Source organism: Crinia signifera, chromosome 9 (genome assembly GCF_055691185.1).
Source record: "Crinia signifera chromosome 9, ASM5569118v1, whole genome shotgun sequence".
Classification (NCBI taxonomy): Eukaryota; Metazoa; Chordata; class Amphibia; order Anura; family Myobatrachidae; genus Crinia; species Crinia signifera.
The window spans coordinates 96,770,732-96,784,517 of NC_139225.1; the positions used below are offsets into that span (position 1 = coordinate 96,770,732).

Sequence of the window (13,786 nt, forward strand, 5' to 3'; positions counted from 1 at the left end):
GCTCCATAGTAATGCTTTAATTTATTTTTTTAACCACAGTAGTGTCCTGGTTCACATTATGTCACATTATAGGCCTACCAGCACACATCATGCCACACAGTAACCCCAATTTACATGATGACATACAGTTTCCACAGTTCATATTATGCCACATTACAGTACCGCCTATTCATATTATGCCACACTATAGTACCCTCCAGTTCATATTGTACAAAATTCCAATGCCCTCTAGTACAAATTGTGGCACATTACATTGTTTGCGGTTCTTATTATGCCACACTTTAGTGCCTCTGCTTCGTATTCATAAAGTGCCCCAGCTTATACTGTATAACATTAGAGTGCCTTTAGTTCACATTATAATGAGCAGGCAAGATTAGGCCACATTACATTGCTCTCCAGTTCAAATGATGCCACAGTACAGTGTCACTTTACCATTATAGCATCTACTACACCCCTCTCACTGAAAATAAAATGTCACATCTTTGAGGCTAGGCAGTGGGTCAGACAGGTTTGCTTAGCAAGCAAATCCAGAAAGTCGGTATACAACTATAAAACCGGAAGCAAGGGCGCCCTTAGCTTTTAGACACCCCCGCCTGTTGGTGTTCTTGGAACAATGTTGAACTTTCATTTAAATCTTGCAAACAAATTAATGAGTAAGGGGAGGGTAAGGGGGATCTTCTATTAATCCATCAAGAAAAAGTACTGTAGCATACAGTACATTTGTTCTGGCAAATTTGAAATGTTTTAATGTTAACATACATACATAGTATTCCATCTGACTACTTTTGGACCAACATTTTCATTCAAGTAAATCAGATGTATGATCATTGTTCTAAGAATTTGATAAGAGACAAACTTGCTTTCTCTCTGGAAATGTCTGAGAGTATCCCAAAGAACAAGTAGTTGACCCATAAAAGGTTCCTGCCTACTGTCCTACTAATATGGACAGGAAAAGCACTTGATGACACAATTTGCAGCAAATCGCACCATTATAGTGCAACCCCTTTCTGGGCAATTCAGAATTACACAATGGTTGCTTGACCATGATGATGTGATTCAAGGAATGATGACCCATGCTTATGCCACTTGGACCAGTATATTTATAAGTGATAGGTGATAGTATTGTACAGTCAAATTTCAGCATCTGGTAACAGCATAAATAGCGTAAACTAGGAAATTGTCTGGGTTTAAAAGGGTATGGATCATATGATAGACAGGAAGGTTGACAGTCATTAGGTTGACCACTGAAGGTTGACATGCATGAAAGTCGATATGGGGTTAGGTCGACAGGGTCATTAGGTTGACACCAGGAATGTCGACAGTCAAAAAAGTCGACATGGGGTTTATGGGATGTAGGGCATGAAATACTGACTGTCGGCACACGTCGGCTTATGAAAAAGTGAAAAATCTTCCCCATGTCAACTTTCAGTCATGTTGACCTTCATGCATGTTGACCCTTCAGTGGTCGACACAATACATGTCGACCTTCCTCCTGTCGACCGAGTAACCGTATACCATTTAAAAAAAACAGTCACACTCATCTCCACTCAAACATCTGAACCAGGATCATCTTTACTTTTTTAAATGGGTGGACTGATGGATAATCCTGAAAAACTGGATGAAAACACCACTTTTGTTGCTTATTTCTACAAAGTGGAAAAAATTGATGGTTCTTTACTGGTACTGAATGAAAATGTTCTCATTCCCATACAGCTAGTTATGGAGTATTGCGGAGCAGGGTCGGTAACAGACTTGGTGAAGAAGACGAAAGGCAACTGCTTTAAAGAGGACTGGATTGCATATATATGCAGAGAGGTTCTACGGGTAGGTGCATAACATGTTCACACCAGTTATAATAACATTAACAAGCAAGCAATACAGACGATGGAAGCTTAACACCCCACCTGTACAATCTATGGTAGTTTCTTGTAAACCCATTATTGAGAACTATTGGTTAAAAAAAGATTTATGCCACATTTATCTTCTATCCCTTTGTGTTTATTTCTGTCTAACTGATTATGGCGACAGATTTAACAACACTATATAAAAAACACATGGCAGTCTTTGTTTGGCTGTGTATACAAATGTTGAACTTGTATGTACATCCAGTGTCATAGCTTTTTGCCGCAAGAAGGGGGGACACGATGCACTACGGGCGCTGATGGCTGAGCTGACCCAGGCAGTGAGTGCCGAGCTGGTCCCACTCCGTGCATATTTAATGAGCGGGGACCCATCGCAGTGCATATTGAATGGGCGGGTTCACGTCCTGTGCATATGTCAGGAGTAGGACAAGATATATGCAAACAGTACAAGATATATGCAAACCAGTACTGCTGTAACTAAAAACAATTCGCAAAATGAGTGTACAAAATGCTTTTTAGTCATTTTTTTAAATGTTGCTAAGGTGCAAAATAGGAAAACAAATAATAGTAGAGCGCCCGGTGTAGCATTAAAGGTCTCCTTTGCGAACACTGCTGCTCTGTAAAGAAGAGCAGCTGTGTTCTCCTGCATCCCCCAATCGCCCACCTCCCTGGGACACTGCCACCCGTGGGAGGGACATCGGTACAGTCTCAAAATAGCGGGACAGTTGGGAGGTATGTTGCTGTATATGGGCCAGATGTATCAAGCTTTAGAAAGTGATAAAATGGACAGTGTTAAACATCCATCCAATCAGCTCCTACCTGTCATGTTACAGGCTGGGTTTGAAAAATAACAGGTAGGAGCTGATTGGCTGGTTGTTTATCACTCTCCACTTTTTTCACTTTTTGAAGCTTGGTACATCTGGCCCTATACTGTATGTGGTCAAAGCCAGCTGCTGGAAAAACATGTTTAGATAAATATGATTTTCTCTGATCATACAGAACAGGGGAGATTCAAATCTGCTGTATGGCACAAAGTACTTTCCAGAATGGTACTTCACAACTCTTGATATAATCAATGTTCCCCATAAAGGTGTCCAGGAACATTAGTGATGCTTAACTATTGTAATATAGGTGATATGCATAGCCTAACATCATGGCAGCACATCAGCGAGAACTGACTGGTCATAAAAGCAAAGTTTCTGGTAGCTACTTGACACTGCCTGAATTTAATAACAGTTTTATTTCACCTTACTGTAGAATTCTGTCATCTCTTCTTATTAATTGTCAACATTAAACTTTTCTTAAACCCATTAGGTAACTAATTTGGCCTTGTTGAAGGGATGCTTTTTGTTTGTTTTTTTCCATATGAAAATTAACAGCTCAGTGTTTGCTAATTTATGGATCTGACAGAGTGGATTTAACTTTGATAACCAACAGCATTGTGTTTACATAGTGGATAATGAACCCACTAGTGTATGCTCTAAGAACATTAAATCAGACAGTAGCTTTGTAAGCATAAGAAATCATTAGAAAGCAATTTGGCCATAGAGCACTTAGCTGTCTTAAAATATTCATATAATCAGTTTTCAGGGGTGTATTTCTTTCGTGCATTCCTCATATGAGTTCCTTACTATATAAAATAGTGCTGTCATTGTCATCACTAAATCACTAATATATATATGCATATGCAGACATTGGAGTGGCTGGATAGGAGAGAGATACTGCTGTGAGAGGACAGACGAATTCCCCTCTCTACTCGTCATCCTACTTTTGCCCCATTTCAACATCGTGATTGATTTGAAAAAAATTTTTAGTCGGTTCAAGAATTAAAGAAGAACCAGTCTTTTTTAAGTTGAAGCTTATTTCTACCGAGTCATTTTTTGTTATACCCCTGATGAAGTCATAATTGACGAAACGCGTTGGGTTATTGGAATGATGGAAAATATGACTACATACGAATTAAATTTTGCTGAAAACGTCTGTTGTTCATTTTAATAAATTGTATGAAATTACAAAAAAGGGTACTTGTGAGTTATCCGGGCGTCCGATTTTTTGATTGTATGCCTTAAGTTAAGGCATACAATCAGATGCGATGCGATGCGATATCGCATCGCATCGCATCGCATCGCATGCGACCATCGGATGCGATGACCCGATTTTTCCATAGGAATCAATGTTAAAATGATTCCTATGGAAAAAGGGGTCCTTTTCATACCCCTACTATCCAAGTGGGCATGGAGTTGGATACAAACCTGTGGCGAGCGTAGCGAGCCACCGAGCCCGAAGCGTGGCGAGCGAAGCGAGCCCCGCGAGGGGACGGTATTCTGTGTCCCCTCGCGGGGCTCGCTACGCTCGCCACGCTTCGGGCTCGGTGGCTCGCTACGCTCGCCACAGGTTTATATCCAACTCCATGCCCACTTGGATAGTAGGGGTATGAAAAGGACCCTTTTTCCCATTGAATTCCATGTTAAAATGGACTCAGTCCATTTTAACATTGATTCCTATGGAAAAATCGGGTCATCGCATCGCATCGCATCGCATCGCATCCGATGGTCGCATGCGATGCGATGCGATGTCCCGATCCGACCCGATTTAAAAATCGGACGCCCGGATAACTCACAAGTACCCAAAAAAGTGTCTATTATACACCTGTCTTTTGGTGGTGGTGGTGACACAAACTAAGGCGCACTCTATATATTCGCTGTATCTGTTGTCCTTCTTCCCCCACTAACAGGGGGGACTTATAGAGGTGCGGCCTACTATCTCAGCGCAGTGAAAGGGTTACCCCCATTTTTTCTATATATATATATATATATATATATATATATATATATATATATAGTAAACATGACAATTTCAGTAAGCAGTGAGAAGAATGGCAGTGCTCTACAGTGCACACAGAGAATACCAAGAGAATACTGCAGTACCAAGAATGGTACTGCAGTAGCTGTGCTCTTATAGAAGGCTTCATGCAACCACCACAGTTCATCCTTCTCATATGTTTCCACCCCCATCTCACCTTAATGCTCCTCCTTCACCTTCTTTAATAAGTTATCAATAATACAGTGCCTTCCCATATGCACCTATCCTCTCCCCTCCCCATATACACTTCTGCCCTGGGACTCATAGAGCATGTATCTGACATCTCTATTCCTGCCTCTAACTTTTATCTTCCTATGGGCACCTATCATCTCCCCTCCTCATTTGTTGCTCTGCCCAATGCCTCATCAAAAATGCCTTTGACCTCCTACCATGTAAGTGCCTCTGCCACATACTACGCTATGTGCACCTATCATTTAGACTCCCAATATGTAGCACTGCATCCAGCCTCACCAAGCATGCCTCTGACCCCAGTTACAATGAGTGCTTCTACCCTGCATCCCTATGTGCACCTATCATCTCTCCTTCCTATATGTACCTCTGACCTCCATCCTCATGAATGCCTGTGATTACTGCCTCCCCAGATATGCCTTTGACTCTCCTTCCCCATGTTTTTTTCTGGTTTCTTCCCCCATCATCTCTACTGTGCCTTTGCCCCCTAGCCTGGCTTGTGGCTGCTAATCAAAAGTAGCATGGGGATTTATTTATGACAAAAAAGAGCTGAGCATTGACGATTTTAGTAAACCGGTATATAACTATTTCCCATAATGCATTGCTACCATAGTTCTGAATTATATTTTTATTTGCCATCTTACTTTTTCTGGGGAGAAGAAGTTACAGAGTTCTGTGTTGCAGGGTCTGGCTCACCTCCACACTCACCATGTAATTCATCGGGATATTAAAGGACAAAATGTACTTCTTACAGAGAATGCAGAAGTGAAGCTGGGTAAGTTACACACTGCAGCAAGCATATGCATGAGCCTTATTACTTTATTAGATAAGTATATATATATACTGTTTGTTAATAAGGTTTGTTTTACCTTATTACATTAAATGGTAAATAGGAGTTCTCATTTCTGCTTGTGTTTATTGAAGAACATTGCAAACAAAATATCATAAAATGACATTAACTTTTACCAAGCAATAATTTGGGAAGATCGCCTCAGATCATACTGTACTTCTTACTTTCCTGGGCTTTGTAGGACTGTACCACCCTTAATGTTTGCAGGGAGTTAATCAGTAGTTGCTAAATTGTAGTGGGCTAAAAGACCTTTCACGCCCAGGGGGAGGAGCAAGGCAAGGGGGGGTTGCTCCTTGACTATCCATGCCACCATTGGTTGCCTTTAGTAACCAGGTGTCCAGCAAGCCACCCTGCCCAGAGCGTGGTTAGCGAAGTGAGCCTGCGAGGGTCCGTTTGGGAATCTTGTTCCAACCTTGCTCCTCCTCTGTCCGCCTTTTATACAGCTACTGTCATATGGCCCTTTATATGTGTGTGGTCCTGATGACATTTCCCTTCAATCCAGTGCCGTGGGTCTGTGCATTGGGTTAGAATCTGGATCGAATGTGACTACATGTGCGATTTAGGGTCACTTTCTATTCAGTTTGGTACTTTGTGTCTTATTCAGCATGGCTCGCTAATTAGAGAATTTGGACATTGATTATGGAACAACTGCACATGCGTACCATGTACATGTGCAGGGGGGTTAGTGACTGAAAATGTGTATGATTCAATGGAGCTGCAGTTTGACTCACGGTAAGCCAGCATTGGGGGTTACTGATGGTGGACACTGGTTAGCATTCACAAATTATTTACAATTTTGCATGGGACTTTTTACTTCCAGATTGGACGGCTGTTTTCTAATCGCAGTCCGATGGGAATTCTACGATTATCGACTCATGCTAAATTAGACCATTTATATCTACTTTATCTCTCACCAAGGCTTAGAATATGGATTACCCCTGGTCAAAAAGCCTTTTCTTGTGGAACAGTTGTAAATGGTACACAAAGAGGTAAATTCACCAAGATGGGAGTTCTATTGAATATGGGATGTTTTCCATAGCAATCAGATTCTACTTCTTATTTATATATCACCTTCTAGAAGATAATAGATCTGATTGATAATAGATCTTCAATAGAACTCCCATCTTAGTAGATTTACCCCAAAGACTTAGCACATTTCTATTCCCCCAACCAGAGTAGTTCAATTTTAGAAATCAGAAAATGTATGTATTACTAAATATATTAATTAATAATCAGAATTTCAGATTACTAATCAATATGCGACTTCAATTATTTTATTGCTTAGTTAAGTATATATATCTTATAAATAAAACACATAAAGCGATTGTAAACATTTTAAATTAATACAGTGGCTTCCCTACCTCTGGATACACCCATACCTCCCAACTGTCCTGCTTTCTGCTGGAACATCTCGGTTGTTGGGGACATTCCCACGTCCCGCCTGGGGCCACCAGTGTCCCACGGCGGGGATGGCAGTTGGGAGTCCCCCCAGCCTGAAGGGAAAAGATGCAGTGCGCCTGTGTGGCCACGCCCATTTCTGTAGGCAACACCCATTTTGGGTGCATGTGCGGCTTCACCACACGCGAGTGTCCCGATTAGCGAGACACAGATGTTAGGAGGTATGTACGCCTGGTGTGGCTTGACATACTAATCACACACCGGAGGCATACGGTGTCCTTAATTATAGTCACAGGAGATTTATGCACATGCACGCTTCACCGATAATCGCCAGGGCTGCAAATTCGCAGCCCTGCGTCTAAGCCTGAGTTGGGCACTTTGTGCAAAGGAGGAACCAAGAACAAAGTTTAAAGCTCTAAATAATTGTTCTACTTCTGTAAGACAAAGCCTGCTAACTACATCTTACACAGCATTTCAGTATATGCTTATTTCTGGTAATAAAGATAACTTGAGGTCAAAAAATCAATACACATATTCACAGTTAAAAGAAACAGGATGCTGGATGGTTTCTATTTGACACACCCTAGTTATATAATTAACCAAAGTGTCTCTCACGCCCAGGATGTTTTCACAACCCACACTGTAGCTCCACATGTGTACAGTATCTGGATGCTTACAAAAATGTATCAGCTAACACTTAAGAAATATTACATTATGTATTATAGCTCACTTTAATCTGTGCATCCAATGTCCTTTATCTATAAGGATATAATAAATAACTTGGTTTAGCTGCAGTGTGATCAGAATGAGCAAGTACAGTAAATGAGGTACAACTACACTGATATACTGTACATTCCCAGTTACATGTTAAAATTGATCTGAGTGAGAATGCTCCTCCTTAGTGGGGCATTTTCAGAAGCCAGAGTGTGGCTTTTAAACCTTACATCGACCTCCTACAGTATAACCAGTATAACTATACTTGCTTACTTTTAAAGTCTCCTCTCCGGGAATCACGGCTATTTAATGATGCTGCCGGGGAAATGCAGGGGGGGGGGGGGGTATCCGGGAGATTTGTCCACCTTTCCGGGGGCCCGGGAGGGTGACCTGATTTTCGGGAGCCTCCCAGCCATTCCTGGAGGGTAGGCAACCCTGAGTATGACCATTCCATGCGATGCAGTCAATTTACAAATATATGGTCACGAGGTTGATCAAAGGAAGGTCCAAGTACATTAGGTTGACCACTGAAGGTCGACAGGCCTTAGGTTTAAACCTTCAAAAGGTCAACATTGCATTAGGTCGACAGGGTCATTAGGTTGACATGAGTAAGGTCGACAGGGGTTTTTCATGGGTTTTTTTGAGCCAACATGTGCCGATAGGCAGGATTTCATACCCTACCATTCACTAGGGTGTGGTGGTAGAATAGAATAGTGTGCCGAGTGTAGCGAGGCACCATGCCCAAAGCTGCACTCGCCATGCAAGGGCACATGGTTCACCGATGCGGTGTCCATGTCAACAACATCCACAATTGTGACAACAAAATGTGAAAAACCCATGTCAAACTTATCAAAATATCGTCGGTCAAAATACGACAACCACTGTCAGACAGTCAAAATACAAACACATTAAAAATGCCAACATTCATTATGCTGACATGATCAATATGCTGACATTTAAAATTTGGATATGTCATATGATATGAGTTTTTCAAGATTTTTGTTTTAAACCTACTTGTTCTTACATAACGATTCAACTGGGCATAGAGTTAGATTATAATAGTGTACCGAACACAGTGAGGCACCATGGTACACTTCTGCAGTGTCTGTTTGACCTATGTCGACATATACACCAAAAAAAGACGACATTTTAACAAAGTCGGCATAATGAATGTCGGCATTTTGAACATGTCGATATTTTGACTGTCTGCCAATGCTTATCTGTATTTTGACCATTGGTATTTTGAATGTCAGGAAAGAGGAAATCATACTGAACCCCTTTTATTTATTTATTTATTTATTTGCAGTTTCTTATATAGCGCAGCAGATTCCGTTGCGCTTTACAATAGTAAACAGTGATAAAACAAACTGGGTAACAACAGACAGGCATGGTATTCCCACTGTTTACGGTGTTTTACAGGCTACAGAAAATCCAGAACACCACAAATACTGTAATTACCCTGTAACACCCCAAACCTTAGCTAATCAAGGCCTCTATGGTTTATCTCCTTTCATGCCTATTTGTTACTCTGCACAGCCACAGCAACAGCTACATACAGTACACAGCCTAACAGGAATGGCCAATAGCAAGATGCTATAGTTTTATTTGCAGCTTCCGATTGGTCCTCCCCTTTACAACCATTTCCATCAAGCAGAACCCCTACAGGTAACCAGTAGTGCTACTTCATATATAATAGGAGTATATTCTACAATATTTTATACGTTAAGTGTAGTATTCAACCAATGTTGACTAAATTGCCTATGGTATACTGTAGAAACCAGCCATTACTTTACCTCTTGGTCTTTTAATAGTCCACTATATTTAGACAGCTTCTCCGCAGGCAATTATTTCAGCATGTTCATCCGTTTAGAGATGATTATAAAACATTTCAGGTAAACCATGGCAAGCCACAGCGGCTTGATAGATTTGTATAAATACATAATTGATGGTTGCCTGAGAAAATGTGACATTTCTTTTATTTTCGTCACCACAAAGATGCTATTTTAGAATTAGTTACCCCCGCAAAGCAATTAGTTTGAATGAGCTATACGCTGGTATGTATCACTCACAAAAGTTCTTCGATGAATTAAACTTGTGTGTGCATATTAAAGGGGGGAAAAAGCCTTTGTCTAGGCCAAAAATAGGTTGTGCTGAAAGTTCCGTTGATTTATTCTACAATTTACCTAGTTTTTATAATTGTATTCCCTGCACAGAAACATCAAAAAAGAAAAAAACCTTGGCTTGGCTTCCAGGAGTTGTTAACTGTATAGATGTGGCTGCTTCTCTTTGTACTGGGATTTGAATTCCTGGCCATGCTTTATACTGGGTTTTTTTTTTTGCAGTTGACTTTGGTGTAAGTGCCCAATTGGATAGAACTATTGGGAGAAGAAATACATTCATTGGAACCCCGTACTGGATGGCACCCGAGGTCATTGCTTGTGACGAGAATCCAGACTCAACGTATGACTATAGAGTGAGTCTTTTCTTTTTCTTTCAACAAAGCACATTTTTACAACGGAAACGCATCAGGTTCATGTGAAAACATATTCTGTGTGTCATTAGTCATCTCCTATTCTGATAAACACTGGACTCACCAGACTTTCCTAAAGGAAGTATGCTGACTGTGTAAGAATCACTTCCTAATAGGTTACTGGGGAAAAGTTATTGTTGAAATGCTTTCTGCACCCCAAGGGAATTAGGATTTCCAGCTGTAGATACAGATGACCGGTCTGCTCTTACTGCATGTGTATACTGCACTGCGCCTGCAGGATTGCATTCGCTTACAAAGAGAATGCTATAGGACAAATAATATTATTGCAGGTGGTGAAGACTTGAGCGTGGAAAGCATGCTAGCCCTGCACATTGCTTGTTGCTAGCATATACAGTATGTAGAGACATTGAATGAATAAACTCTTTATGAGTTTCTTAATAGAAAATTATACTGTATAGCAATGTACTGCACAGTGGGAATAAAAAAACTTCTCATGGAAATGACCTTTGCACAGACATTATTTGTCTATTGATAGATAGTTATCTATCTACCGGGGCCACTACTGCGCAAACCTGAAATGAGGGTTGAAGAAGGGGCCTAAATGATATTTTTGCACCTGGGACCAAAAACCACAAGTTCCACCACTGGATCAGGGCTGAATTAAGCCTTGGGGGTACCCAGGGCACTTCAGAAAAAGGGGCCCCAGTGGAAGGTGGTGTAAGTGGTGGGGGTGGGTTATATTCGATTTTGAATATCTTACAACATGACCCATTCCAGTTCCAGCTCATGAAACCTGCAGTTCTTCTTGAATTCTGACTACCTGGTCCTGCTGCTGCATAAGAGGGACAGCTAGTGATGTCGGTGCACTCCTGCTGGGGGGCACATGTGGCAAAGGGAGGCCCAGGGTACAGTATGCCCTGCATCCCCTGCATAATCTGGCTATGCACTAGATAGATAGATAGATAGATAGATAGATAGATAGATAGATAGATAGATAGATAGATAAAGATATAGCCAGGTTTATCGTGGCCCTGCACAGAAACAAAATCAAATCTAACTAACTCTTTCTGCACATGTTACATCTGCCCCACCCACAGTGCAGCAGTGCAGTCTTGCTTACAGGTCTGAATCAGGCCCTTTGGCGCAGGATGCGGCGGCACCCGGCCAGAGGCGGACAGAGCTGTGCTCCCGCCTGCAGCACCATCCATCGGGCAGCGCGGCCCCCCCACCCGCAGTACCATCTTCTCCCCCCCCCTGGCAGCAACACACCACCGGCAGCACCATCTGGAACATTGTACGGGGAAAACCCCCCCCCCAGAAACAACTTCAGGATCAGAAGATGGGAATATGGCTGAACAAGGCAGTTTGGGGGCAGGGCAGGTCTCCACATCATATCAGCCTGGCATGATCCCCCCCAGACAGGCCGCACCGGCCCCGGGTAACTCTGCAGGACCCCCGAGCCCTCCACCCCCCTTCCTGACTGACTCTCCCCCGGCCTCACTGACTCTTTCTGCCCCCTCCCCCCCGCCACCACCACCAGCCCCAGGAAGATACAAGTTGGCGCCGCAAATGGCTGCCTAGGATCTGTGCACTCAGCCATATGTAACCCCGTGTCCCCTATGTGATAACTGTACTGTCTCTGCTTTAATTGCAATGTTTGTGCTCATACTGTTACTGCTACCTTCCACAGCTACTTCAGCGACCAGTGGCGCCGCGGATGGCTGCCTAGGCGCTGTGCTGATCGGCGGGCTGCGTCCCCCACATGTAATGTCTCAATGTAATGTATGTAATGCCCCCCCCCCCCCTTTTTTCATCCCTGCTGATGCTGCACTGTATATCCACAAAAAATTCCTAGTGTGCGCAAGCACACATGGCCAATAAAGTTGATTCTATTCTATTCTATTCTATTCTTTATAACCACAGCTCTAAGCAAGCTGCCTGTTTCAGCACTGAATTTCTATGTGGTGTTTGTTTATGGAGAGCTAGATCTACTGCCATCTACTGCCATATAAAGGTAGCACCATATTTCCTGCATGCAGAACTTTCAACTTGTTACTATACAAACACTTTGAATCACAGTTGTTGTACAGGCTTTATTGAATTCATGGTCGCTGTTTTATTTTAATTAATGTTTTGCGATGATATTCCTCCCTCTTCAGTACAATGTGTTCTCCATTTTTAAATAGACCACATAATAAACACGATAGATAAAAAAATAACAACTGTATTTAGTCGAAACATTTAATATTTCTGTAATGAAAAATAAAAAAGTGTAATTATTTGAAATGCTTTAAGTGTTAACCTTGAAGAAAAACTGTATTCAGTTAAACTTAGTAAAGCATGTTGTCCTTTTCCTATTGTGACCTATTAGGTAATAAGTAAGAAAGCCAGGAAAGGAGGCATTCATCTGCACTTCGGGGTGGAGGTGGAGACTGATGTCATGTAGTCCAGAACCCCCCAAAAAACTGCATTCACGAGTCTATGATGAGGGGGCGAGGCTAAATGTGTCATTTTAAGTCCTCCCTAAACAGCATTGACAGCCGGTATTTGACCGGGAGGGTCTTCAATCCGGCCATTCCAAGGAGGGTAGGCAACTGTGCTATGCAGTACACTTTTCTAACTACAACTTTACATTCTAAAGGGAAGGGGCCAACACTGCGGGTGACACAGATGAGGTAGACAGTGAGGGGCAGATGGGTTAGGATGAGAGCTAGTTGGCATTGATGAAGAAGTAAATCTGGAGACGCTGTATCAGAATGTAGGAAAAGAGGAAGCAGACCATAGTTTGGAGTGGGCGATTAACCGGGCAGCAGCATTGTGGACAGATTGGAGTGCAGAGAGGTGGGAGTCTGGGAGGGCAGATATGATTAGGTTATCCATATGTGTCCTTATAAACCATTCCTATAATCACACCAAATAAACGGTTAGTGACTTGGGGGCAGATGCATCAATGGGGCCATAATGTTTATGGCCCGCTTCTCCTGCATAAAGAGGAGAAGCAGGAAATCGTTATGGGCGAATGTATAAACACCCCCCAGCTCCGATAAGGAGAGCTGTTATGCCTTAATGGCTCTCCTTATTGGTGCCCCAGGCAGCCCTGTGCATGCACATTTAAAAAAAAAAAAACTTTTCTCCCCCCCTGGCCGACTCTCTGGGCATGTGTGAGATCTCACTTTTATCACAAGATCTCGTGTGCAGCTTAAAGCCAGCAGCAGGGCTAGCGTTGCCCCTGCAGGTGGGACAGGATAAAGCTAGTTGAGCTAGCGAAGCGGCTAGGGCGATATAATGCCTAGGCGACTAATTACTGGGGGGATTGCAGGGGACAGTCCCACCCAGCATTACTCGGCGGGCTGTCCCTAGCGCACGTTAGGTGCGCGATTAGTACTTTTAAACAAACGTAATCCCCCCCCCCCCCGAAAA

The 13,786-nt window shown here is 42.4% G+C and overlaps 1 protein-coding gene across 2 annotated transcripts in view; it reads left to right on the plus strand.

Moving 5' to 3' along the window:
- NRK (Nik related kinase) overlaps positions 1-13,786 on the plus strand; it is a 275,460-nt gene that overhangs the window by 98,369 nt on the left and 163,305 nt on the right. For both annotated transcript variants that reach the window (XM_083159430.1, XM_083159431.1), the window contains exons 5-7: positions 1,714-1,824; positions 5,598-5,688; positions 10,218-10,348. In XM_083159430.1, coding sequence (XP_083015556.1) covers positions 1,714-1,824; positions 5,598-5,688; positions 10,218-10,348 — 333 coding nt within the window. The remainder of the gene's footprint in view (positions 1-1,713; positions 1,825-5,597; positions 5,689-10,217; positions 10,349-13,786) is intronic.